The sequence below is a fragment of the Falco punctatus genome, assembly GCF_963210335.1.
Source record: "Falco punctatus genome assembly, chromosome: 4".
In the NCBI taxonomy this organism is placed as follows: Eukaryota; Metazoa; Chordata; class Aves; order Falconiformes; family Falconidae; genus Falco; species Falco punctatus.
The window spans coordinates 19,328,073-19,353,614 of NC_137583.1; the positions used below are offsets into that span (position 1 = coordinate 19,328,073).

The window sequence follows — 25,542 nt, forward strand, 5'->3', positions numbered from 1 at the left end:
CTCTTACCTGTGTATGGCTTGAACGCGTAGGTTCGTGTGTGCCTTGCAATACCTTGATGCCTTGAGACAGTTTTCACTTTAAGGAAACCCTTCATAAACGCTCTCCTTTTTCTAGGTGTGGACCTCCAAAGGAATGAAGATATTGTCCTGGTAGCTGGAAGTTCCGGTCAAATCTTAACTGTGGGCTTGAAAGGACAGCTAGAGGTTGCTCTTTCAGCAGGTACGCGTTTTCGCCCCTGCCCCAAATTTCACATGGGACCTCGAACAAGTCCCAACACTCTCAATAAGCAGCATCCCAACGCTGCGGTCCTGGTCTGTCTCACTTCTGGGCTGTCTGATGGCTGGGATGGACATAGGGCAATAACGAGGAGCTTGGGTTGGTATCATTGGTGTACCCGAAATACAAAGCCTTTCTCCACATGCTGGGACTCTTAGCAATCTGGTGAAAGGGACACACATGTGTTTCACCTGGCAGAAGCTCCCCGTCTCGGAGGCAGGAAGCATCGCAGCCCCGTGAACCCGGTGCTTTAGCTAATCTAAAGCCCTGCAGGGAGTCGGGGCTAATTAACTCAGCGCTGTGGCATCCTGACATAACTCCATGGCTTCTGGGACCCAGGCTAGTATTTCTACCCAGCACTCTGCCGTGCTACGTGATATATCTGCTCGCCAAGGCTTGCTCAGGTCCGAGCCCAGGACAGGGAGAGGCAGGGATGGCACCCACCGGCTGCCCCCCGCCCCCGGGCTCTGCAGCAGGCATTTGCCATTGCACCCACAGTCACGCGGTGCTCAGTGTTATTTGGAGTATATGCTACTTGCTATGCCTTTTTCCTGAACATAAGCTGGAAATTACTGATTTTTACCTTACACAGCTAGTATAAAAGCACTAATGTCCTAATGAAGAGTCTCACTTAGCTAAATGCTTCATACAGCTGAGTAAAACAAAGAATTTTACTAGAGCTTAACCCAGTCATTAATAAGCTTTTTAACCCTGACCTTTCAAATCAATGATCTACCACTGGTTTTACCTTTCAAGAAGGAATTCCATTTTCAAGTGATAAAACATATTTTGCACTCCTTACAATCTAATGATTATTCTCAGCGTTACTGGATATATGAGGCCATCAAACCATTAGAAGGTATAAAATGTATTAATGTACAGCATTCATGGCTACATTTGCTTTAGAGTCAATAAAAGGGAAACAATTTATAAAGGGCATTTATGCTCATTACAGAATATCGATAGATTGTTTCTCCCATCGTTTCTGAAGTATGAAGGACTCCCGTTCATGATGGATAGGAGAGGATTTGCATAAGCTCTTTGCTTATGCCCTGAACTTCCCCAGCACAGAGCCGAGTGCAGGGGGCTGTGGCCAGGCTTTGTGCTGGGATGCATGCGGGGTGGGACCCACAAACTCTTCCTTCCCAGGGGATCGAGCATCTCGGTTTGGGAGTTACTTGCAGCAGCCTTGCGAAGGCTCTGTAGGCAACTATGGTGCCTTCAGCCCCAGACATGAATCGTCACAAGGCTGTGGGCAAATCGGATCAAGGGTGGAAAAGAAGAAGGGAATCTGTTTATGAGGAAGGTCAGGAGTACACAAATGATGGCAGAGCTTTGCAGAGTGCCTTCCTAAGCAGCTGGGGGATGAGAGAGTCTGCTTGATGCATACAGGGGAAAAAATAGAAAGGAATTATATGTAGGGTAGAAGAGGATACATGAGCACCAGCAAAATATAGGTAAAGGCAGAAGTTTCATAGTTTGTCCGAATGAATAACTCTGTTAACTGCAGAAATAAAATCTATGAAGAGACGAGTGATTAAGGCACTGGCCTGAGTCTCAGCAGACCTGGATTCGGTTCCTGGCTGTTTTCGGATTTCTGTCTGACTTTTGGCAAGCCTCTTCAACTCTCTGCGCCTTGGTTTCCCATCTGTTAAAGGGGAATAATAATATTTCCTTTCTCTCCTGCCTATTCCAGCAGCAAGCCCAGAAGGGCAGGCTCTGTCTCTCAGTGTGTGCACAGGACTTTCCCCACTGGGGTTTTGATCCCTGCACTGAGGCAGGACATACAGGTATGGGAAGTGCCAGCCATAGGAGCCCACTTATTTACTATTTCTGGTTACTAAAGGACTAAAAGGCATGCTGTAACCTGTTAAACAGATTTCTTAATATCAGTTGTTCAGTAACAAAAGAAAAAAAAAAAACTGGTTGGTAAATAGAAAAGGAAAGTGATTCATATCTCTGTTAAGATCTGTAAGAGTCTGAACTTCTCCTCTGAAGTAGAAACATCACAGTTTGAGAGAAGGGAGAAAACATTAACCACCGCACAAAGGCAGAGAGCTGGCCTTCTCCATTTCTGATCTTGCGCCTCTACACATCTGGCTTCTCTATATGGACTGACCTTTTCAGCATTTCTCACTGACAAGCCATCTTCTCGATGCACAGAGTGGTTTCCCGGGCACCCATATGCTCACACCCATCTGGCAGGGTGAAATTGTGCCCGCTCACAGGCACACGCGCACTCTCTGCAAGCCAGACCAGGCAATACCAATGGCAGAGCACTGGTTTAAGGGGACAACCAGCAAATAAAATTAAATCTCAGCTGCAGAGACTTTCTGGTAATAAGCAGTCCCAGTTAGAAATGCAAATGTCACTGAAAGGGAGCATGTCTGTTGACAGTAGACTTTGAGGAAAGCTTTGGTTTTAGTGCTGGTAAATTAATCTTTAATTACGAACATGCCTCACTTCTCAAAGAAGCGCCTTGCACACACTGCACCGGCAGCATGTGAAAGTTTCAGTCTGTTGCTTGCTTCTGTCAAACGAGACATCCCACCCCCAAAGAGCAGAGCAGAGGCGAGCCTCACGGGCTGCCGGCAGGTTTAGTGCCCTGCTGCAGCTGGGGCTGGGGCTGCCCAGGGCCACTGGCTCTCCAGGTGGCAAGAAGTTAGCAACTCGTTAAAAACACTGGTATTTAAACAGCACGACTCCCATGCTCTTAAATATAAATATCTAGATGAAGAATTATCAAGGTCTGGGTTTTCCAAGGCTCGGCTGCCTGCCCTCCGTGCGGAGCGCACCTCGCCAGCTGAGAGGAGATCGCAAGGCGCTGCAGCAAAGCCTTCCTGGGGCCAGTGATGAGTGTCCAACACCTCCACTCCCGTGCTGGCTGGATTATTAAAATAACATTTCCACTTCCAAGTAAGTAAATAAATCTCACTGGCAAGTTTCTCTTGTGACAGCCAATATCTTGTCTCCCCGAGAACTGGGCCGGTGTCCTGCAAAGCTGAAAACCCAGCGCTCTAAAACCTGAGTGCCACAGCCAAGAGATACACCAGATCCATCTTCTGAGGTAGCACATACAACAAAGTAAGCAAATGCGGTCTAGAAATCCTATTATTAAAGTTACAAAAATAATTTCGTTTCAGAAAGTTCAAAGTTATGAAATCCTGCTGCAAGCTTTTGGGTTTTTTAGCCTACACCTAAAAAGCCTTGCCCCAAAAGCTTCGTTGCCCAAAAGCGGCCGTGCTGCACCCCAACTTCGGAAGGCCCAGAACACCTGGCTTCAGGTGCAACAGGAAGATCCCAACATACCTTACCATAAATATGCATATGCGACACAAGAGCCTGCCGCCTTCTTGGAGAGATGCCATAATTGATGGAACAAAGCACAACAAAACTTCACATCACTGGTGGATCAGAAGAACAGAGGTAACTGAAAGGCTAGAAAATTACAGGTTTACTGACATTCTGCTCAACCTTACCCATTCTTTATCGAAAAGAGATAATAACTATCTATAGGAGAGCTGTCTTAAGGCTCCATTCATTCCCTTTTGCTAGCCCAGCTGAGAGGTGGTATAATATAACGCACACTGGCATCTGGCATGTCATTTAATTACACCTTCAGCTTGCTGGGAAAATGTTTGAAGTGTCAAGGTAAGCAAACTATAAGAATAAATTTCCCCTGCTACAGGAGAGCTCCTGCAATGGCAAGCAGAGAAGACAGGACCTGCTCCAGCCATTACTGTGGGTCTGTGTGAGGAAGGTGATGCAGAGGAATTTAATTCATGAACAATTATCATCCTTTGGTAAGACAACAGTTGCTCCCAGCAGCCTGGATCAATTCCCCAACAGACATTTGGAATTTTTCTCCAAACAAACCATTGGTGTAACAGGAAAACAGTACTGTCAGCTCCGGATGGTTGTGCCTTCTCACATAAGCATTGAATATGCCCTGTTCCTTTAATAAAGAAGAAAAAGAAGAGTCAAGGTCATTAAAATGCCAGCCACCACCCCCAAGAGAGTCAGGTGGGGCTTGTTTTAGCTCATCAACGAGGTAAGTGCTCAGCTCAACCCTGAGAGCCTCTCAGACATCACCTGTGGGAAGGGTGAAGGTAGCCATCGCATCCGGGCGAGTGGACACTTTCTAACCGGTGGTGACTTTCACCCCGAGCTGTTTCAAGGAGCTCTCTCGAAAAGCACGAGCTGCTCAGCAAACCAAAGAAGCCAGCACTGCAGCTCCCTAGCGAAGCCTCTGTTAGCCAAGGAGAATCCCACACACCTGTAAGCCAGCCAGCAGCTAAGGGCTTCCAGGTTCTTGTCATTTCTGTATTCCTACCTCACTATGTTTGTAAGAGAAAAAAAAAAATATCTATAATTTCAGAGACACCTGTGCTGAGGTAGTTGCCCCCATCCCACAGTGCTGGGGGGACTCAGCTGCATTTTGCCGAAGCTCCACAAGCTCCATTCCCGCAGCCCTTCTGCTCTGCTCCGTGACTGCTCGGAAGTCACCACATATATCAAAGCTCAGTTCTCAGTGTCACTGCTGTGAAATAAGACTGGCTTCTCCATCAATGCTGCTTCTGGGCTTTGACGCTGTACACACGAGGGCCGGGAGCATACGGGGGGGCTCAGCATCGTGCCCCAGTTCAGCCTGTGCAGCAGTGGAGCTGCAGATAACCTCCCCGCTTGCTAAACCAAAGATGACCCCTGAGCCTTTGACCCTGCAAGCCAGTGAAACAAAGCAGAGTGCGTCAGGGCTGGACTTGTTACAAGTAATTGAGGTGAAAGAGATAAATCACATAATTTTTCTCTTTGTGCATTGGGGGGGTGGGAGGAAAGGAGAAGAAAGTTCAATGCAGAAATTAGTCACCTTGTTTTGTTCTTACTAATGGAAATTTCCCAGAAACCAAAATAAAGGGTGTCATATAAGAACCCAAAGAGAATGAAATTAGCTAGAACCCACATCCTAACTTTTAAACCCAGTGCATGAATGCAGGTGTCTGCAGCCGAGCATGGTATTTTTGTTTCAGCTCATCAGAGGTATGAGTCACTTCCATCAAAAGAGGAGGATGCCTTGATCTGCGTGTGAGCGAGCGCTGGAGCAGCAGCTGTTGGAGCAAATACAAACATCCATGCCAAGGTTTGTAAGGATGGAGTTTATCTAATATGTAAAGAAACACCTGCTGCAAATGAAAAATTACACCCACAACCACCTGAATAAGATAAGCATATGATGGGGGAAAGGAAGAGACGGATTTATTATTAATTTGTTGGAACTTTTGAACCAAACATCTCTTTTGCAGCAGAACAGTAGGACGCACGAGGAAAGAGTACTCCTTGCCCCAGACCTGCTCAGCAGCGTTTATTTTGCCTAAGTGATTTTCTTTTCTTTGCTAAGTCTGGTGGAGATGAAAACACTAACCTAAAGAAGATAATTAAAAGCTAAATGAAATCACATACAGCTGTGCTACTACATGGCTAATGAACATGCAAATATATACACATGACAGGGACATAATGCAGACTGGCTGCCTTGAGTGGTTAGTGCAGATTTCCAAGAGCTGGAAACGCTATTGATTATAACTGAGCTAAACTTCCTGACTCCAGACTTCAAAGATCAGCCTCAATATAATCATCACGCGGCATATGGGAACGTGGCTGCAAGGAACTGATGAATAATGGCTTGGGGTCTTGAATGTTTGTACACAGGGTGGGAGATCCCCTCTGGGCCGCTGAGCGCAGGCTCCGCGGCAGCCTGGGTCAGCACCATACAATCCTCCTCAGCTTCTTGGCGTACTCGGTCTTCCTGTCAATTAAGATTTTGGAGTTGTGGGGTTTAACTGGGATGTTTATTTTTGCCTTCCCACTTCACCTGGCAAGGCACTGCTCTGTGGAGGGGGACACTTCTGGGAGGACCAGGGCTGTAAGTAACACGTAGGGCAAAGCTTCTGGTACCCTGTAACACAGAAGGCAATCAGCAGCATGGAGAGCTTCTTCTCTGAGGGTCTGCTGCCACATCTGCATGAAAGATGACCAAATCACTTCTCCCTGATTAGTTAAATAATATCCAGCTGAGAATAACTCCCCCAGCTCACCCAGAGATGAGATAAGTGAGTCAGGGCTCAGCCTGGCACAGAGCAGCTCTCCCATGGAGGGGACCCCGTCCTCCTCACTGCCACCCGGTGTCCCCTTCCCCGGCCATGCCGTGATGGAGAAACTACAGGAGCAGAGCAAAGTTTGTTCCTCTTCTGTGGTGACCACAGACAGGGAACGTGGCTCTGGGGATGGCCATGGCCCAGAGGAGAGCATGGGGAGATGCAGCAGAGCCTCGGACCTGGGTGAGGATGGCAGAGCCACCGGGACAGCCGGGAGAGAGGACACCTATGGTAACCAAATTTGTGCTGAACACGATGGTTAGTGCATAAAAATTAATCAAGTACTACAATGACTTGCTTTATTCATAATACTTAATGGTCATGTAATAGGAGTTTTTATTCAGCAGTTAAAGTTCATAAGTGCAGGTTTTACATGTAGAAAGGTATTATGCTGATAGTTTAATTACACACCTTTCTGCACACCAAAGGAAATGGGTTATGCGGGTTTTATAATTAAAGAAGGACTTCTGAGGGGAAATGAACTTTGCAGTTAGCAACATAATATTTGATTTTTATCAGATGTTTTTGTTTTGAAATTGCCAGCGCTCGGTGGTGTTGTAAACAGGTGAGAACGCTCCAAACTGCACGAGGGGTCAGGGGGAAGCTTTGAAAATGCAGCATAAAGTAGCAATATTTAAAAATAGCAAGGGTGAGCGTGAGGCATGAACAGCTTGCATTTGGAAGGCTCTCCAGAGCTCTGCCCATGCAATTATATGCAGTACAAGTCTGTTCAGTATGTCTAGGAAACAGGGGAAAAACCCAACCTGAACAAGTAATTGAAAAATAAACCCTAGTCCTGGCCAAAATAATAAAAAGTTTTACTTTTTATTTTTCTTATTTTTGTTTTCAATAAATTTCATGGCCAGTGAATATAATTTTCCCCTCCTGCGTGCCTGCAAAGGTGCCAAAGCCAAAAAAGTGATGGATGTTTGTGTACATGTGTTTGCTGTTGGAATACACGGGACTGCTCTCGGTATTCCAGGCAAAGATGGGCACGAGCCACGGGCAGCTCAGGGCCAGCTCCTGTCTCCCTCCGACAGCGATGCGGACGCCTGTGCTAACCGTGGTGGTGGCGGGGAGTCGGCAGTGCCAGGGCTCCTCCCTTCTCGGCTTTTAAGAGGCTCTGCTTAGCAAAACTTCATTTCTATATACGTATCAAAGCACGTACAAAGTATATGCAGGTATATGTACAGATATATATTTATAACCTACTGGGAGAAAGCCATTTTTCTAACACAGCAAATATACCAGCAAGAATTTTTCTAAAGTCTAAAATATTTCAAACACCGCCAAATGCCCCTCTGCTCGGATGCTATAAACCAACAGGCTCTTATCATGCCCAACACAAATGAACACTAACAAGCGGTTCAACCAAAATAATAATTTTAAAAAAAAAAAAAAAGCCAAAACCAATAAAATTTGTCCAAAAACAATAAGCAAGGGCAAGGTCTGAAATATTTTGAGTACGCCCTTTCCTTTCTGGCAGGGCTGGGGAGCGAGTGCCCTGGGTATGATGCTTTGCTGGTGAAGGTGGAGTTCAGGTGGTGGCAGATGGTGATGCCCATGACAGGGCTGCCTTGGCTGGCAGCAGCCTCCTCTGGCACCCTGCACCCACAGTAACAGCTGAATTTGGGCATCTCATGTATAAATACAGTGGAATAATTTCAAAATCCTTAAAATTGGAATAGACACTCAATAATTACAACAGGAACAGTCGTGTAAGGGTGTATCCAAATATAACTGGACAGGTTGTTCTTTATTTCATTGGCCAACTGCTTAAATTAATGACAAAAAGAACTCTGACTGTTTTTCTCTTATTAAATCCATACACTTTGGCTGTACTCATCATCGTTAACATACTGCTAAAGGAGCTGTTGCTGTATCTTTCAACCCTCATCCCGCAATCAAGCCCTCACTGCACTGTTGTGGATTTCAAATATTCACTTGTTTAAAAATAGAATGTGTTTTTTTTTTTTTTTTTTAAAAAATCCCACTGCCAACTGAATGCAAACAGGTAAAAATTAGCATATGCAACTGTCAAGTGTCAAAGGCAGCTCTTCAGCCACCGAGGTTTACATCGCCTGAGTGGGGCTCCCAACGTTTTGAGGCTGCTTCACCTACAGGCAGAAGTTGTGCAAATAAATATATATTTTGTTTTAAGTTACACTGTGCTTTCTGGGTGTGTGGGTATGATTAGTTCTTTGTAATCTGTGCATTTAAACAAAAGACCCGGTAAGCCTGGAGCTAACGGCTCAGCCTCCACGGGGCAAAGTCGGGGCGTACCGCGCGGTTACAGAGATGCTCTCCATGATGCTTGTTCCTCCCGTTTGCATGAGTTCTCCACCCTTGCAAAAGAGGATACTGTTCCAATTATTATTATTTTTTTTAAGTCTAACAAGGATAATTATAACAGGATTAACAGATTCTTTTTCTTTCCCCCCACTGCCTCATATCAGAGAAAGTATTATACCAGACTTAGGACTAGACGCGTTTTTGCTGTATATGGAAATGCATTAAAATGAATGTATAGCTCAAACACACTCCTCATCCTTTGTATTGTTTTGTAGAAGCCACTTCTCCCATGAAGGGCAACCACATGTGAAGGGAAAGAGTCCAAGTAAGTATTTGGTAAACATTTGAAAATGAGAGACAAATAGTGCTGTGCAATCGCACCATCTTACTTCAAATACCTACTCGGAAAAAAAAACCCCATAAAAATTAATTCCCTAACAAGCCAAGCCTGGCTCCCTAAACCAGGAGGAATCGCAATGCTGGTAAACTTGCAGAAATATTTTTACAATTTTATTAGAGGTTTTAATTCAGTGCTTTATCTACCTCTGTTAGTCTGCAAAATAGCTTTAAATATTCAAGTGGTAATTAATGAATCTTTGCAAATCAAACATTTTCATCTGTGCTGTGGTACAGTGGCAGCGAGAAGGAGGGGTTTAAAGTGTAATTGTTTCTACTGTTCCCCTTGCAGTGCTGAATGCCTTTTTACCCTTTATTATATCATTGGCTTTTGCTTCAGTTCATCAGCACTTCGCCACATCTTATCGTTCGATATTTGCTTTTTTTTTTTTTTTTTTAGTTCAAGATTTCTTACTGTGCCTTTGCCAGAGACATTCCTAAGGAGATGGAAACTCTCTGAATGTGGAATTTTCGCATGAGTGCAAAATAATAAAAAGCATGTGTGTATTAAAAAGGGATCAACTTAATGGGAAATGAGCATTGGGTTACATTAATATTCTATTACAGTAAAAATCATATTTAATAAATTTTCTCCAGATTTTTCAGAATCTTACTGTATTTTTCTAAGTTGTATGCCAATCCAAAGAAACAGTGTATATGATACATTTGATTTATGTTAAGTAAATAACCTGCACAGCCCATTTTTTGGTTTTTTTAAAAAAAATTAAGTGTAGAAACACACACCAGACTGAAATCTGCGCTTAGTTTCCATCTGCTAGGAGGAATAGTGTCGGTCTTGTGCAGCAGAAAGCCTTTATAAACAGTATTCTATTTTATTGATGCTATATGTGGATTTTATGTTATGTGGCAAGAGCAGGAGACTGAAAACATTGTAATTTATCCTAAACCGTAAAATTATACTAGTACTAAAGTAATTACTTCACATATTAAAATACAGTTTCCTTTACCTTCTTTTGTCATCACATAAAATTAGGCGTTGAGCGCTGCAGCGTGAAGGGGCCGGCGCTTTTCTTGCCTTCACAAAGGATTGACACATCCCTGATCGTACACTATATCACCCGACCCTTGTTGTTCTGTGACCCTGATTAATATTATACTCAGTGACATTTATGTATCAGAGCAATAAGCTAAACAGGAAACAATTTATGTCACCTAAAGCTTTTTAACAAATCGATGCAACTATTTGTAATTGCTTGTTTCACAAGATTAAAAGTACTCAGCCTTGATCTTCGCCCACAGTTTTGTGGCCAACATGACCTGTGCTTCCGTTGTAAAATAGGAGTGTTGGTGATCAGCACCTATTTCCATCAAGTAATCCATATTGCTAATATTTCTGGAATTTTAATGTAGTTACAATTTATAGCCGATCAAATGTGGTTACCTAAATTGCTGTTGCTAGTAGACAGTTTAACTGTCTTTATTAATTACAGTATAATTTAATGTTTGAGTACAGGCACTTGTGTTGGTCATTTTTACAGCCAAAGCAGTTATGTGCCTTATGACGAACCATTTTAGCATTTTCAATGGAAATTTGCTAATATGATGAGTGATAAAAATGTCAAACTCTGGTAAATAATGGTTATTGCTTTGGCTGGAATTAATCCTTGAAAGGACGGTTACCTTCAAATTAACATTATAACTTGAAGACAAAAAATGTTTTTCAGGCTTCTGAGATGCATGAAAAATGGCCACTGAGCTCCTCTAAGTAAATACGTACTAAACCCTGCAAAACATGGTGGGGTGGTTGTTTTTTTCTCTCTTTTTTTTTTTTTTTTTTTTTTTTTTTTTTCTCCCCTCCAGGTAGACAGACATTTCCTGCGGAATCCAGAGAGCCCCTCCGGCTATTTCTGGTTAACTACCCCAAGGTGTAGGTGTTTACCATTCCTGCCTCCTCTGCTTTGAAGGTATCTAAGGAAGCCAACGGCAGGGGGCTAAAAAAGGAGGGACTTTGCTGCTTTTTTTGACAGGGGCTTTGGGGCAAGAAAGGACATCCCACCGTGGCAGCCATCGTCCTTGGGGACGCAGTGGTGTGTTGCCACCAACGTGGCAATATGAGGCTGAAGAGCGCTTCGATGTGACTGAATTAACCACTGCTGCAACGAAGATAAAAGATAGCCCTGATTAACGCACTATTAAAAGAAAGTTTAACATCATCATTGAAGATGGACCCTGATTAATAGGTCAAAAAGGGCTAATTACACTTTGTTGTGAGGAAGGGTGTGTATGTGCCTGCATGCCAGCCAGAGGCACCGGGAATTGCTAGTCCCTTAAATTAGTCCAATAACGAGAGATTTGTCGTACTCTGAGCTCGCGGCCCAAGTTAAATGTCACCGTTTGGATCATCTGCAGGGAGCAGCACATCAGCCATCGCGTCCCCCCGGGCCCAGCGTCTGTGCCAGGACCCTGGGTCTGCCACTGCCCTTCCCTCTGGTACGGGAGAAACCCAGAACACCCCACGCACCGGCTCCATGGCTCAGAGACATGGCCTCACCACTGAGCAGAAACCTGCTGTTCAGCTGTGGTGGAGAACAGTGCCTCTGACTGGAAAAGGTGTTTCCCAGCTGGCTGCTACCGGTGGCAGTGCCGTGGAGCAGGAAAGGGGTTGGCGATGTCCCACGACACGGCACCCAGGGAGGAGAGATGTGGTTAACAACGGCAAGATGATACAAACGGTTGCAAAGAGCCAGGCTCTCCCACGCTGGGGCAGGAGGGGCAGGGCCCGATCCTGCTCAGCAGCTCGGTGCTTGGCACGCGCCCCGGCTGCTCTCCTTCCACCCGAGGCCACAGAAAGTTGGCCAGTGGTGAGCACCGTGTCTCCATGCTGTCTTGCCAGTGCTGGGATGTCTGAGGAGATGAACCAGCCATGTCACCTGTGATGGCTCTGCAGGCAGGACCGCAGATAACTGCCTGCCGGTGACCTGCACGGGGACACGCTGGCCTCCGGCCAAGCCCCCAGCCCCACGGGCACCCATCTGGGGACGTACTCCCCTGCCCAGAGCCGCCTCTCCCACCCACCTCGGGGAAACACGGAGCTCTCCTGGCAAAACACAAAACACCCTCCGCCTGTGACTTGGGACAAACTAAATCCCCAAAGCGGGACCTTGGCAGGTCAGTAAAAAAATCTCACTAGTGATAAAAGTGCAATACACAACCAAAGCCAAATTTTATTCTCTGTATTTTGATTATTAAAAACTACCAGTCAACACCATTTTGAGACACATTATAATGAATGTGCAAAGATTCCCCCCCGTCCCCGTCCCCCCCCAAAAAAAAAAAAAAAAAAAAAAAAAGTAGTTATCTGGTATAATTTTATGATAGAATATTTTTATAAAATCATTTGTACTAATTTAAGCATTTATCATTATATGCAAAAAGATTTCTTGATGAGAATATTATAGACGGTGCATGTTTTTGACATTAGCATTTTATTTGGATGACTAATCTTGCAGATGTGAAATTTTAATGAATTATTCATGAAAAATCTCTCCTCTGAAATTTCAGTTTGCTGCTAATGCTAGTTATTAAACATTTTATTTTTCTTTATAAAACTTGATGAAGAAAATAAATGTGTGCTTACCCAGAAGAAAAGAAGGTGGGTTTTTTCCTTTGAAGTTTTGTCTCGGGTGACAGCGCGGCTTGGGACTTTGCTGCTGAAGGTTTTGTGGGCCGAGGGGCTGAGCCTGCACCCCCCTCCCCGCACACGTGTGGCCACGCCCACCCTGTCCCCCCACAGCCCCCGTTAGGGCACCGCACCGGGGAGGTGCAGGATGAAGCCCCGACCCCCTCCTCTCGCACCTTCCCCGTTGAAGCAGAGTCCCATGAGAAAGCAAATCCCCTCGGCTCCCCGGGGCACCCAAAGGTCGAACTCTGGCGGGTTTCCTTGGAAAAGCAGGTGGATCCTTCCAACGACAGCGTCCTCCATGCTTCCAGCACTCCAGCCTCAAATGGCCGCTGGAATATCTGGATGTGGTTGGGGGAGACCCAAGGAGAGCGACGAGACCGTCCATGGACGTGCTGGGACATGGGTGAGATGCGACCAGCTGCTCCCTGGGTCAGCGCTGGGGCCGGGGGGTGCGACGTGGGAGGTGTTGCCGGGGGGGTACAAAGCAAAAACTTCGGACATGGCAACTTGCATTACCAGTGTGAACAACCAGCATTTTTATTGCATTTGAGAATGCTATAATGTCAGTAATTAGTACTGACTACACAACATTTTTTATTGTCTGTATCAACAGACATGGAATGATGGAATTACAGTTGATGTAAGGAATGAGTTTCTTTTATGCCTTATCAAAAAAAAAAAAAAAATCTTGTTACTGGCAGCACATACACACAAAGCACCATGCTAACAGTCTGGACTGTACCATTTTCATCAAGGCTTATGGGTAGAAGATACTTTGTTACCTGTTCTGGGCCCATTAAAATGCAGTCGTTAACTGCAAATTCACCTCGCAAGACTAGAATACTAAATGACTTCTGAAACATCTAAAAACTCGCTCTGAGTTCATTAACCAAAGGTACCAAAGGATTTCAAAAGAGTTTAAACACATTTTTTTTTCCATGCTATAACGAACATGAGATTATTGGCAATCTGAAAACTACAATAGTTCAAAATTATTTTAAAAAACTTTATATATATATATATTTATGTATGTATATATATAAAATATCTAATGATCTGCAATATTTGTAGAATGAGAATCCCTGCCCCGGTCTCTTCCTGAAGCAGGAGCTCCAGGAGAGGGGAGGTGCAGGACCTGCAGCGGGACTCTTGCGAGTGAGAATCAAAAAAGGTAATATTTTCTGTGGTCACTTATCCTACATAAGCCTTGATTTTTTTCATTTCACTTCTAGTTGAATGCAGAAACCTAACAGGTTTTACATTTACAAACTTTTTTTTTTTTTTGTGGACAAGGAAGGCTTTGACTCTCATTCCTGACAGCGATTTACCTGATACATGGTACTACTTTCATAATGTACGCTTTTCTTTGAGAAAAAAAACATGTAACAAATTGTCTTTACATCTTGGCACCTTGTAAAGTTTTTTTTTTTTTTTATACAAAAGTTCAATAGTTTGACACTCCCCATTATTAATCACTACTTCACTGATAAACTTTGAAAGTGTGACCCTGGAATTCATCATGCAAAATATTTACTGCAGCAGGAGAAAAACATTATTTTTTTTTAAACAATTTTTTTTTTCCTTTCAAATATATGAACTTTGTTTAAGACAGCCAGAAAAGGCAGTGGTAAGATAACAGAAGGGGTGGGAAAGTATCAAAAAAACCAGCTTAAACACAAAAACTGTACAAAAATGCTTCGATCAATGATAACAGGAGAGAAAAAAAAAAATCTGTCAACTATGTTACAATTTAAAAGCTGAAAAAAAAAAGTCAGGGATTTTCTCCCACATGTCAGCAAATGTCATCCAATATTCTTAAAGCAAGGATAACTAAATAAAATACATGTGCAGCGTATTCTGCAATTCCATTACATACAGTAGTTTTTTTTTTTTCAAAGCTATTTTTTTAGTATAGTTAATATAAAGCAGTTGCACAAAAAGCAAAAGGTGTTTTGACAAACAGGTCTGCATTTATTCCTTTTGAGGAATGATATCTAAAAAAAGGACCTTTCCACCTTTTCCTCCCTCCCCACCCTCCCCCCAAAAGACAAAGGCTCACACAGACACAGTGGGATATATATGTACAACATAATAAACCCCTCCCTAAAGAAGCAACTGTATATCCAAAGGGATACAGAATCAGAATTGTAAAAATCATAGTGAAGTTTGCTTGATGTAAAGCCTGAGATTTTCAGTTGGTTCTTCTGCAAGGCTGCAACACCTGCCAGATATGTTAAAATCTAATTTTTTATTTCTTTTTCTCTTTTTTTATTTTTTTTATTTTTGCTACAGTCTTTAGACTAAGCATGCAAGACATACAACTAAGTGCAACTGAGTGAAATGTATTTTTTATTTACTCATTCCCTAACAGTTTGGACTGAGGTATGCGTACTAACAGTTTCTCATGCTGTTATCTTTACTCATGTCTAGCTACACATGCTGAGAATGAACTAATCTACCAGATTTTTATCCCCTTCTGAATACCGAACTAACCAGCAAACCACTCAGTTTAGAAGCACAGGGCTCAATCCTCATGATCCCTATCTGGCTACCGCCGGCACGTCACGAAGCTGCCTGGATATAACTTAAAAAACAAACAAAAAAAGAAAGTTTCAAATGACCACAGACTGCCCTTTTTTTCTTTTTTCTTTTTTTTTTTGTCTTTTGAAACAGAAAGCAGAGTTGAGTTTTATAAAAGTAACTGCCAATAAAATTTCTTGTACCAAAGCTTATGAGTGGACAGGAGTGTTGTTACTTCCTTATGAAAAATGCTGACCAAAACCTAAACTGAGCAAATGTGCCAAGATCAAGCCAAATTCAAGCAGTCATCCTAGCACAGTCCCGAAACAGAAGTGGCACACAATCTGTAGAACCAAAGACCAAAAATTTTTTTTTCTCTTTCAATTCTAGAAATACTATTATGTCGTCCAGTTAAATCGTGGGAGCTTTTCTGTTCTCTTCTGTATTTTATTAAACTGCCTCCTTTATCTGATAGTCTAATTTTCCACGGAATAACTGTGTCTTTGCTTTCTCTAGCTCCCTTCTCATAGCTCCACCAGTAACGCTGATTCCCAGTTTTAGCCTCTAAAGCTCTTCTTGATTCCTCTTTACAGACTTTCGTTTTGGTCACTGTAAAGAATTGCAAATAAAAAGTAACAACTTTGGTTCAGACATCTACTTGGCCTTCTAAATTTTCTAGAATAAAGGAGCAGTTTCCCTCTCAGGTTTAGCAATAGCCCACATCTTGTCATTTCCCTCTAAATTCTTCAACCTCCTTTGATCAACAATAAGAGGATATTTGGCTTCATAAGATAAAGCATATAACAGAGAACATAATTTACCTTTGTGTAATATCTTTGGTAATTTTAGGAAAAAAAGGTACAAAGAAGAATATAAATTAAGCTCTGAAAGGCTTTTTGAAATAATAAAAAAGCTACAGTCCTACATAAATAAATGAGTGATGGAAAAGTGGTTGCAGAATGAAAATGTTTAGGTGTTTGGTGATCGAGTTTACTGACCTATCGCAACAAATTTTGTATGTCGTGTTTGCTTTGAAGAGCCTTGCCAGTTTTGCCTAACAAGCCCCAGCACAAATTCTCTCCTAAAACTCCTGTCTCCTATGGTGAGGTTTCCATACTGGCTGGTGTAATATTGCGTAACAATCTTAACTGCAGTACTGGATTTGCACAGCTGAAAATTAACACTTTAGCATTAGTGGGGCTCCGTCCTTATTAACTCCCGTAACAAGTTCAATCTGAAATCTAATTTGTATTCGAACAGATTAATGCCACCAAGCAATCCTGAACTGATGTTTAACCGTGAAACATCACCACGTACAATAACAATTTAATGAAGTCATCTTTCCAACCACTATTTGCAAATGCAAATGCAAAAAGAAAAAAAATAAAAAAATTGTCATAATAAATGTATAGGTGCCCATCTCGGTAATCTTCGATATTCCAGAAAGATTTGTTGACCCATTAGAACTCGTGTTAAACAACCGAGAACCTGCCACTGTACTACTATTCATCCTCTAATAAAAGCGAACCCTGTCGGTGCTGCGTAATTTCTTTGTGCTGTTCGATTTTGTGGCATTTGCTAATATTCACCATTGCTGCCAAAACAAAAACAAAAACAAAATCAAAAAACCCAAACCAAAAAAGAAATATTAAAAATACTGCTTTGTGGAATGAATCTGTGTTGCTTCCTACAGTGTTTCTATGTTCATCTGTCATTCATTCTCATTCTTGCAGTACTTCGTTCCTCTCTCTCCGTTGGACAACCCTTCCACATGTATCGTGCAGCATTTGGGACCTTTTTTGAAAAACAGTAACAAAAGAAAGGAGACACCGAAATGGAATGTTTTCCATAGCTAAAGAAAACATGGTGGCATCTGAAGGAAACTGGAATGAATGACAGAAAAAACTACAAACAATTCAATGACATTCAGCTTCGTATAATAAAAACACCTATTAACATTCATCACAAAGTACAGAAAACGTTGAAGCCTCCGAGAGGCCCTGGGCCCAGATGAGGCCTGAGGTCAGAACTTAAAATGGTAGAGGAGAAGTGGGGCGGGGGAATAAAAGCAATACATTAAAAAGTTTGGGATAATTTTTTCTTTTAACCCCTCCCCAATATACACGCTCACACGCACACACACATATCCACACACATGCACACACAGGCCTTCCCCATCCCAAATGGAAGCAAAAAAAAAAAAAAAAAAAAAAAAAAAGGAAACCAACCAAAAAACCAAAAAAAAATGGAGTAAAGGCAGTGATAATCAACATGCAGTACTGTGCAAATATGTTGTCCATTGGAATCCTTAAAATCTGGGCAAAGACTTGATCTGCAGTTCAGGTGTACATGCTCAGTTTGATGTCCTCAAGTGTCCAAAATCGGCAGGACCTGCAGTCCACAGCTGGCTGCTAAATGCAAGTGAATCAGTTTAGCAAATTTACAACACTGATGTTGACTGTAAGAGAGGAAAATCCCAAGTACCAAACAAGTCCATCCAATGCACAGAGTACAAATTCCTTTTTTCAACAAAAAGTAGAAAAATCAAAAATACTCCCAAATGGGATACTTGATGGCACTAAGAGTTAACATATTTCATAGTTGTCAAAGTGGACTGAGAATCCTCCAGACTGTACAATAATGGAGAGATTTCACAGCTAAGTTTGACGTGATCTTCTAATCTTCATTCTCAGGGTAACGATGTCAGACATACTCATTCTATGTCCTCATTTACAGGTTCGTCTTCATAATCTCTGTCGTGATCGAAATCTGGACTGTGGTTGGCTGTTGTCACTAAGGATAGCGGGCCTTCATTTTCATCTGGGTCTAACGGTTCTTCTTTGACATGCACGGGGTGCCTGGGAAAACAAACCCTCGGTCAGTCTGCAAGTTGCTCGTTAAAGAACAGTTTTGACAGCCTGGGTGGTTTGGGGAGGACAGCAAGGCGGTTTGGGGGTTCAGACTTGTGTGCCGGGTCTGAGCGCCCCAGGTCACCAGGGAGAAGACCCTCAACTTCTGTGCCGGCCACCAAAGCCAAGTGAAGGTTATGCCGGGCCAGCGGCACTCAACTTCCCCAAGAAAACACTCTGGGAGGAGCACCTCGACAGGGTTTCCATTTCGGGTTCGAGAGAAAACGCTCTCAGCTGACACACTAAGTTAATACAATCCTTGGATAAATAAGCGGAATAAGCACCCGAATGGCAAAGCAGCAGTTTGTCAGCCCGCCGAGCTGGCGGAGGCTGGGCTAATCATTGCTCGCTGTGTGTGCAGCGTCTCTCGTTAACATGCAGAACCTGTGAGACAACTCTCCAGAGGACGACCCCAAGTGAGGTTCTATCATTAATCAACTTCAAGCAAACACAGCAAAGAGACACCATGATACATGCTTTAAACTCCAAATTAATGCATATTTTTACAAACTGTCAATAAGGGAAGAAAAGCCCTGCCAGGAAACACAAACAGAGAGGAAAAGGCTTGCTCAACACAACAATATGATAAGAAAGCACAGTCCTAACGAGAATAATAACACTGTCAGCTGTAAACAAGGCAGAACATGATCCCCAGCTCATGGTGGGCACAAGGATGTACTAAAGAGATGAGATCTGCCAAATTTCTCATTACAGCATAGCACATGAATAACCCGCAGGGGAACGGGGCTTGGTCATTCAAAACGGGTATGATAACAATTGAAAAATGTTGTTCGTAAATCATATTTACACCAAATCCTATACAAATACAAATTACCTTTTTTTTCTCTCTCCTTTTTTTTTTTTTTTTTTTGTTCAGCAGCTTTTGAAATGTAAAATAGCCATGTGAGTCAATAGTGTCTTGTTGGTGGGACTTTATAGGAAAGTAGGATTTTATTGACATTACCAAGTATTAATAATGCGACACAGCAATGGAGACCCTGTTTGCTTCCTAAATAATTGATGTTGTAGGCAATCCCTTAAAATAAAGTGTTAATGAGTTCAAGTCCCTCTCATTGAGTTGATATCCACCTCCTAGAGACTTGTTTTTTCTCCATGCGGGCTGATTTAACCCTTTAACATAGGCTATGTGAAAACACAATCTGAAGCACAAACCTTCACTGTAAAAACTTTTTCTCTTCTTGCGCAGCTTTGCCTTAAAATGAAAGACTTCAATAGCCGCATTTAATTTTGTTTTGTGTGGATAGGAATGGTGATACTCTTTGTACTCCACTGCACTGATGGACAGCAAGAATAAATCAGCAAACAGGGAAAATGTACTTGGTATCCACGTACAAGGCGAAGGTAACCCTGCTTGCGGCAAGTGAACCAGCCGTACCCTTGCAGCGTGCAAAGCTGTACCGCACCCTATTTATTTATTTCGGCTTGAGCCTGGATCAGTTTAGGAAGCACCTAACTTGCTGACTACAGACATTACTAATGTGAGCTGTGAATGCCCTTCAAGTCCCTGCATATTTCAACTTCTCGAGTTGTAAAGTGCTGGATCAATACTTCAGTATTAACTGCACCTTCCAACCCATCTGACAAAGGAACGGTGGGGAGAAGTGACTGCATTACCCGTGTACACCTTTTCCCTTCAAATTCACTAACAGGTGCTCCCACTAACTGGGAGCAAAGGGGTTCCTCTGCACGTCACATAATTTTTTGCAAAAATTACAAGGAAAGAAACATGGTTCATACAATTTTGACCTAATTATTGAAAAAGAAGGGAAAAAAAAATACTGGGAGGAGACAATTCAAATATCACACATTAAAAATTAGCATAAGCATATAAAGTCTTGTGAGTATATCATCATCTTAGAGGTGTGCATGTGCTGGCAGCTCATGGCCCCAGCGAACGTGAAACCATGCTGATTATTTGCAACTAGAAAAACTTGTATTATGAATACGCTGTGGGGCCCCTCACTTGGTCACTTGGAAGAAAACATGAAATGAAAAACAGAAGGAAAAAGGGGAAAGAGCGGCTACACATAGAGACTGATAAAGCGTGTGCTACTCCACCTTTACGGCAGTGATCTTTTTTACTGCTGTTTTGATTTAAAATTTTGCTTGTTGGCTTTCTGGTTTCGATGATGCTGCTGGGCTTTTTTTTTTTTTTTTTTTTAATCATTATTTTTGAAAACACAGATAGGCAACTCTCAAAGGAGAGAGGAGAACGACATCGCACGCAGCAGTGGTGGCCTTGGTACACGGACGGGAGTTTCCCCAAAGGCTGCCCCATGTCCCACCGCACCCCCACACCAATTCGTGTTCAGCCAGAGGGCAGAAGTGAACAGGTGCCAGCAGATAACATAGTACCCTCTGCGCTCACAACCACCCGAAATGCTGTGAAAGCTCGTTCAAAGGTCTTCGAACCTTTCCAAAGCAAACTCTGCCCCTCTTCTGGTTTTGTTATGAAAACAGGTGAAACCAGGTGGTTTTAACTGAGTTCCTCTTTGAGGTTTGGTGTGGTTCCCAGAAGTCAAAAAACCCCAAAACTTCAGGAGTGAACAGCAAAGCAAGCACCAAGTTATGAAAAGGGCTGCTCAACCTCGAGCGAGACAAAGCCAGAGAGGGCCACAAAGCCACGGGGAGGCACAGCCACGCCAGCCTCCGCCAGCAGCTCACGTGTTGCACAAACATCAGACAGCAAGCTTGGCAAGAACTCCATCCCCCAAATTAGGAGGGTTATCTGGGTAATACAGCCCCCCAGGGAGAGATCTGCAAGGAAAACAATGAAAAAAAATTCAACTCCTTGTGTACTCTATCAGTCATAACCACAAAGTGGTGTGTGAGGAGGAAACCTTACTGAATCCGTGCTTTTGCTTAAACATTTCAGAGCAACTGAAATACATAAGCTTAAATAAGCTCAAAGGCAGAGACTTTCATATCTCTCAAGTAAGCCTGAATCTCTATTTACTACCCCACCAAAACCCCAAACCGAGGAAGGAAAACTTCCTTTAAAGAGTGAAGAATTCAGTCTCTTGAATTACAGAAAAGGTGAATGCTGGGTTAGGCAAAAAGAAAAAGCAAAAAAAAGCAGGGGTGGGATGGGGTGGGGTGGTAAAAGAAAAAAAAAAAAACACCAAAGGTTTCCCATTCCTGTTTTTATAGTAGCAGAATTTCAGCACATTCCTTTTAAGTAGATGCCTAAGACTCCAGAAGGGGTTAACAATAAATAACCTTGCTGAACACAGATTCCCCTTCTTTTCACATCTGAGTAATTCTTTTGTTTGTCCACTCTGGGAACAGAGGAGTTTTTAATAAAGCTGACTGTTGTTTAAAGCCACTGAGTTCTGGTGGTGCACACAGCATGGAGTAGTTTGCTTTGTGGCTACCTTTGGAGCATATCAGGATGAAAGTGTTATGTCCCCAAGCTGTAATTATGCGACTACTTTCTAGTGTTTCAAAAGGAGGGAGAGAGAAGGGGAAAAAAAAAACAACCCAAAAAAACGTAGCCATGGTTCAATGTGTCATAAAAAGGAAACAAATGAGCGGTAATAAGACTTCAGCTAAAGTGTTAGACTTCTTAGCTGTCATGTTAACAAGGTCCTTTAAACCTTACAATAAAGTTTAAAGCTTGATTTCTTCTAATGTACTGAAATTGTTTAAAAAATAATTTGCATTATGACAAGGAAATCTGTTCTGAGAAAAAAATTGAGTATGTCACTAACAAAGCCAGCTTACGGAAAATAAGAGGTTGCACAGCGTCTGGAAACTTGCAGTGATTTTATTTAGTAAACAAGGAAAACCCTGTGACGTGTGAATGGTGTTCTGGCTTTAGATCCCTTCAAACTACTTAGAAACACCATTTTAAGGGGGAAGCTCAGAGGTTGGCATTGGAACATCACCCGGCCACATTTTACTGAAGCAAAAAGAAATGTTCAGCAGAGAACACATATATTATCAATTCTGAGAAAATGAAAACACTCAGGAAACAATCATTTCCATATTACAACAGAAAATTGGATTTTCTGGTGAATAATGAAAATGAGGCATCACTCCCCCCGACCTCCTCTCTCTTCAGCATTTGTTCCGTGCCCCTCACCTTGGTATCAATGTGCTAAGAGACGATTATTAAGTGCAACAAAGGCCACGGCTATTCACAGTTCTGGAAGATGTCCTAGCCTGTTTCAACTCGGTTATTTTTCCCTCCTCGCAGTCTCTTCAAAGACAACAAAACCTTAGGTGAAATGAGAAGTGCATGAACTACACTAGCCTTGAACTTGCAAAAAAATAATTACTTGGATTAACACAACATCATAAACGTTCATCCCTGTCTGTTAGGCCAGGAGAAACCCCTGGGAGAAGTCTGGTTTCTGGAGAAAAGCCACGTCCCTCCACTCCTCCTTCACGCCGGCCCTACGTGGTCACAGGCAGAGGATAACAAATTGTGACTAAAACTGCCTCAAGATGAATCCGTTTGTGAGAGACGGAAAGTGTGTCATGCAACGCTACTTTGGGAGAGATAATTAATACTGCACAAACAATCACTGGAAAAGCTAAACACATTATTTGAATGTTTTGAAGTAAATGGTAAAAGACAATGTTTAAATTAATTATTAATTAAAAATGAATGCTGTCATCTTTAAAAGATTTTTTTTTTTTCAAAGCACTTTGTGCAGTGATTTGAAATGCTGCAATATCAAAGTATCCAAAGCCTCAGATTCCTTCATGCCCCCTCCCCTCTGACAACACATTATGCAGGTGGGAAACTTTTTTGCCATTAAATGCTAATTAGTTTCACAACTAATTACTGTCGTGGTATTAGGTTAATGTTTTTCTACTTTTTGATTTAGACTTACTTTTGTAAATCCCTTATTCAAATTACTTTGAAGTAAAAGACTACAAATTAGTTCTCTATTTAATGCGTAATGTGAGCTGTGGCAAGTCAGCCCGTAATTTTACAGCCTGTTTTAAGGAACAGGCAGAAGGCGGCGGTGGCTCGCACAGGTAGCCAGCCGCTCCACAGAGCTTTTAGAGGACGACAAGACTTATACGCTCCAGCTTCCTCACCAGCCGCCAATTACCCAGGATGTAAGTTGAGGGGAGGGGGGAGTTTACGGCTTTGCAAACTCACTCTGTCACCCCATAAATACCAAACACACCCATCGCGGCATCACACCCTTCCTGCCTTACCCTTTCCTGCGCCAGCTCACTGCCTGGGTGCCATTCACGTTGAGCAGGGACAGCGATCCCCCATTACTTCATGTGGTTATATATGCACTCATTACACTGCCGTCTGTTGCTATAATGCTCCTATTAATTTTCCTTTTGATATTTTAAGACCAATCTATAAATCACATAGACCTTCACGTGTGCCACCGTTAATGCTTAGCAAGACTGGTGTGCATTGAGTGGTTTTTTTCAGACCCACCAAACAAGCCCATTTCCCAGCTCTGCCCCACTGGTCGTGCTCGTGTGGACCGAAAGAGAGAGAGAAATCTCATTTTCTTTCTCCAAGACACATGGTTGCCTATGAGGTTTTGCAAGGTTTAAAGAAGAGAACTGCAAACAAGTTAACAACTTTACAGCTCTTGAGTACTTGTCGGACCAGACTGAGCTGATCAGTTTTATCTGGAAATGGGTAACCAACCCTTTTATGTCCTAATCAACCTAGGCACATCCCCAGATGGGGATGTCTACTCTTGCTGCTCCCTCCATGAACCTTTGGAACCAGCCAGGAAAGTCTCCAGAGTCACACTTTAGCAGACAGTGAGACAAGACCTAGAGACTCGCACATGCCTCTGCCATACTTACATTGCTTGCATAGGGGAACGTCCTGGACTACTGTCACTCCCGTTACTGTTCGTATGCTCCATTGCACCGTTAAGTTCTTCCCTCATCGCGTTGGCTAAATTGCCTAGAGTGGGATTTCCCATGGAAGCAGTAGTGTATAGAGGTATACTGTTCTCAGCCATTGAAGCCTGCCAAGGACACAAACAAATGTATGAAGAGCCATGACTAACGTTTTTAAAGATTGCACAACACTCTCACGTATTCCAAAACATTATCCACATTTACATTATTTGCAATTACCATTTTTAAAAAATATTGTGCTTTCTGATAGGTATTACCCTGATTCCACCAAGGGAAATTTAACATCATTTACATCTGGGTTTAAGCATTCATAGCTGTATTGGCTTTTGAGAGGATGGAGCTTTCCATTCCCTGTTTGGAATTACACCCCCTGGAAAAAATAAAACATCCTTTTCCTATTTTCATTTTGCAAAATTATGTTTGGGGGTTTTCGTTTTATTGCGGCTTAGGTTTGGCTTTTTTTTTTTTTTTTTAATGAAATGGGGAAAAAAATTAGAACTCGTCCAGCTGATAATTCCTTCCTACTGGAGCACACGGGCACCAAGCAGGAGGGCAGCATTAACAAAGTTTGGATTTCCTTGTGACGTAAGTGTGAAGCTGCAGTTAGCACTAACTGGATCAGCCCCAGTTGCACTGATCTACCTGAGAGCTGAACAAGTCCATGTGAAATTTTTTAAAAGCCTCAGCAGCTCAGCTCTTACCTTAGCTATTACTGATCTGACCATTTTATTTTGATTTTTCTTTGTTCTGAAGAAGTACCATACAGAGGCACACTGGAGTTAACTTTGTAAATGGAAATCTTTGTAGGAAGAGAATGAACTGTTAAATATTTTCCTTCTGATTCCCACTGTTCTGCCTGCTAATATTTACTGTGTGTCAGCATTAGCTCATATTGACGGCACAGTCCCGTGCCCGGCGCAGCAGCAGTGGGAGCCACAGAAGCCCCAAGCTCCGGAGGAGCCCAGCATTTGACGGGGATGGGATTCACGGCTTTCCAAGGCCACAGAGCCCAGGGACCTGAAGGCCATTTAACCATTTCACCCATCCCAGTCGGATCCGGCTGACATCATCTGCAGCTCTCTGAGCCGTGTCAGCGCTGCAGAGCCACAGGCGCTGGCTCGGCAGCGCTCGACCTGCTCCGGGGAGAGGTCAGCCGGTTGCAGCCTCCGAGCCAGAAAATCCAGCAGGCTCCAGGTCTGCACGATGCAAACCCTGCCCATGGGAGGGGAATTCTTGCAAACATACTTCCCACTGAACACTCTCACCGGCTCCTAATTCATGGGACAAAACTCCTTGCTTGTTGCTACCCAAGCCAGCGGAATTGTTCCCAGGCAAGCACAGCCACAGACCGGGATTGGGGCAGATGGGATGGGAAGGGAGGGCACGAGCAGCCCTGACTGCAGCATCTTCAGGAGCATGGCCCCTTTTATTGCTCCTTACACTGACCTCTCCATGTGCAGCCCTGTGTGTCACACG

The 25,542-nt window shown here is 43.0% G+C and overlaps 1 protein-coding gene and 1 long non-coding RNA gene across 19 annotated transcripts in view; one reads left to right on the forward strand and one right to left on the reverse strand.

Annotated features, from left to right (window-relative positions):
- Positions 1-17,546, forward strand: part of LOC308061918 — a 40,133-nt gene extending 22,587 nt beyond the window's left edge. Inside the window, exon 2 of the long non-coding RNA XR_013927390.1 lies at positions 116-17,546. This is a non-coding gene — a long non-coding RNA (uncharacterized lncRNA). The remainder of the gene's footprint in view (positions 1-115) is intronic.
- The window catches only part of FOXP1 (forkhead box P1), a 387,112-nt gene continuing 378,770 nt past the window's right edge, over positions 17,201-25,542 (reverse strand). For all 18 annotated transcript variants that reach the window (XM_080382599.1, XM_080382595.1, XM_080382597.1 and 15 more), the window contains 2 exons: positions 24,007-24,173; positions 17,201-18,138 (listed from right to left, as the gene is read on the reverse strand). In XM_080382599.1, coding sequence (XP_080238725.1) covers positions 17,994-18,138; positions 24,007-24,173 — 312 coding nt within the window. In that variant the 3' untranslated portion in view covers positions 17,201-17,993. The remainder of the gene's footprint in view (positions 18,139-24,006; positions 24,174-25,542) is intronic.